This window comes from Brassica napus, unplaced genomic scaffold, assembly GCF_020379485.1.
Source record: "Brassica napus cultivar Da-Ae unplaced genomic scaffold, Da-Ae ScsIHWf_806;HRSCAF=1155, whole genome shotgun sequence".
In the NCBI taxonomy this organism is placed as follows: domain Eukaryota; kingdom Viridiplantae; phylum Streptophyta; class Magnoliopsida; order Brassicales; family Brassicaceae; genus Brassica; species Brassica napus.
This window is the reverse complement of record NW_026016852.1, coordinates 58,991-61,436: the sequence shown is the minus strand read 5'-3', so window position 1 is coordinate 61,436 and position 2,446 is coordinate 58,991. Positions and strand designations below refer to the sequence as shown.

General features: G+C 29.6%; 1 protein-coding gene across 1 annotated transcript; it reads right to left on the bottom strand.

Moving 5' to 3' along the window:
- Positions 1–456: 456 nt before the first annotated feature.
- Positions 457–1,575, bottom strand: LOC106405821 (uncharacterized protein At5g65660-like). Its single transcript, XM_048775294.1, has 2 exons — positions 1,206–1,575; positions 457–811 (listed from the first exon to the last, which is right to left on the bottom strand). The coding sequence occupies exons 1-2, from the start codon at positions 1,437–1,439 to the stop codon at positions 629–631; spliced, it is 417 nt and encodes a 138-aa protein (XP_048631251.1). The 5' UTR covers positions 1,440–1,575; the 3' UTR covers positions 457–628.
- Positions 1,576–2,446: the final 871 nt, after the last annotated feature.

Below are 2,446 nucleotides of genomic sequence, written 5' to 3'. Positions count from 1 at the left end.
GAATATAAATACAATCTGCGCTATTTCTGGTACAATTCAAACAAATCTCGAGATATCCTAAATTAGTAGTAATCTATAGTATTATTTTGGTAAAAACAACAGTATTACAATAAAAATATAATAGTTTTTTTCGGTTAACGTCTATTTCATACAGTAAGTATTTGTAATTTTCTATAGCCAAAGGACATATAATTGAATCAGGACATCGACATCGAAAATATCGTCCGACGAAACGTGCCATGTGTTTTGTTGTTGCATACAGCATTCATAGATAAATAATAGCTCAAATCGATGAATAATATTCACCATTAAAAACAAAATAACCATGTAGTTTTACCTCAGTTTTAAGTGTGCGAGTTTATAATTTTTTTTAACCAATCAAACAATCATGTTTTAAAAGAATAACATCTAACTACATCATTAGTTGATTAATATAAGTGTCATTCTCTATAAAAATTTCACACAATCAAACCACTTCATAATGTTGCCAACTGAATACATAAATAATAAATCAGAGAACAAAATTAAATTTATAATAGTTTCAAAAAAATTTATGATTTACATGTACATCAAAACGAGATATTTCGACATTTTTCCTCCTTTGTGTTATCATTTAGCTAAATTAAATCTAACAAAGAGGAATGGGAAAACGCGGCGGCTTAACAGGTGGTGAGAACGGTGGACTTTGGACATCAACGGTGAGGTTCTCTGGCCGAGGTGGTGCACACGGACACGGCAATGCTATAAATTTAGGCGTATTATCTCCAGGCATCACCACCGTTATGCTTAGATCCTGGGGTTTCTTCACATCCTGTTCACAATAGTTATTTTTAGTTCATAATCAACTCACTAGATTTATATTTATATTTTATTTTTTACTTTCTACTTACTAACTAAATTTTCAAAATTCAACTTCTGGTCCTTAATAAATTACAATTTCATCAAGATAGTAATGTATTCCATATGCTTTCACTTACTTTTCGATTTCTAAAATATTTATAAGAAACCCTATTTTGTATTTACTCGAAAAAAACGTGAACTTTTTTTATTAAATTTAATAGTAACTAAAATCTTTCAAACATACGAGTTTTAAATCCTCGATGAGAAATGGAAATAAAATGTTGTGGCAAATATGTTTTCCCTTTTTTTGTGTTGGTAAAATCGAAATTTATAATAATTTCAGAAAATGGGAGAGGAGACTATACCGGAAAAGGGGGTCTAGGTTTGAACGGAGAGGACTCTATGTCGGCGGAGGGATGACCAGAGGCATTGGCCAAAGAACGGCGGAGCGAGCGATGTTTGTCCCAATGGTAACAGCAAGAGAATATCCCGGAAAGGCTGAAAATGATTATGAGAAGCAGAGCTGTGCCGAGAGGGAATCCTAGTGACGGCCGAGAAGCGTCCATGTGAGGCGGCGAGGATCCTTGAGTGTTCTCCATCTAAGCTGGCGATATAACCGAAGGCTGAGATTGTGAGATGAGTTTGTTCTCTCATGCGTTAGACAGATAAACAGAGAGAAGAGAGAGGGAACTTGTGTGAGTTTGGAGAAGACAGGGGACGGGGAAGGAGAGGAGATATTGAGCGCTTATTTATAAAAGAAAATTTTCACTTTTAATTTAATTTATCTTACTACTATTATAAATTTATGGCCTCAGTAGAAAAAAAAAAGCAAAAATGCTGTACAATAAAGTTGTCACTTATCTTTTTCCATTGAAAATTTTATTCCCGTTAGCTATTATATTATTAAAGGATGAATTTCTTAAAAAAATGCATAAGGATTTTATATGTTTCTTGACTTTGCTGAACCATTTCTATTTTATAATTTGTGATGTTGCGGTAGATATTATAAATGAACTTATACTGAAAAAATAAGTTTCACTGTCTGAGCTAGAATTATTTTTTAAGTGAAATATCATTAGTCTAATATGTTAAGTTAGCAAAAAATTTATTCGTTAGAAATGTTGATAGGCATAATATTTGAGATATTTACACAAAACAAAATTTTGGAAGTAAACTTTTGGTATCATTATTCATGTTTACTTTTCCGATTTATAAACAATTATTTAAATAAATAATTAAAAGAATTTTATTTTCGAGTTATACATTTTTTAAATTTGAAAATTTTCATACAAAATTATTTTTATTCGAATTTTCTTAAGAAACTATTTTTAAAATTTCATTTATTTATTAAAACCCTAAACTTCAGCCTCTAAAATCACAGCTCTCAAATTTAAACAAAAGTCTAGATTATTTAACATTAGAGTTATAAATATTTATTTATCTGTTTAAAACTAAAGATAAATGTAGTTAAAGCAAACATGAAAAGTGATACTAAGAATATGCTAATTTAAGCAATTTCTAAATTTTTAAGTATAAAAAAACAAACCAACATGAGATTAATAATATTATAAATAATATAATAAGATGAAAGAATTTAGTTAACAAT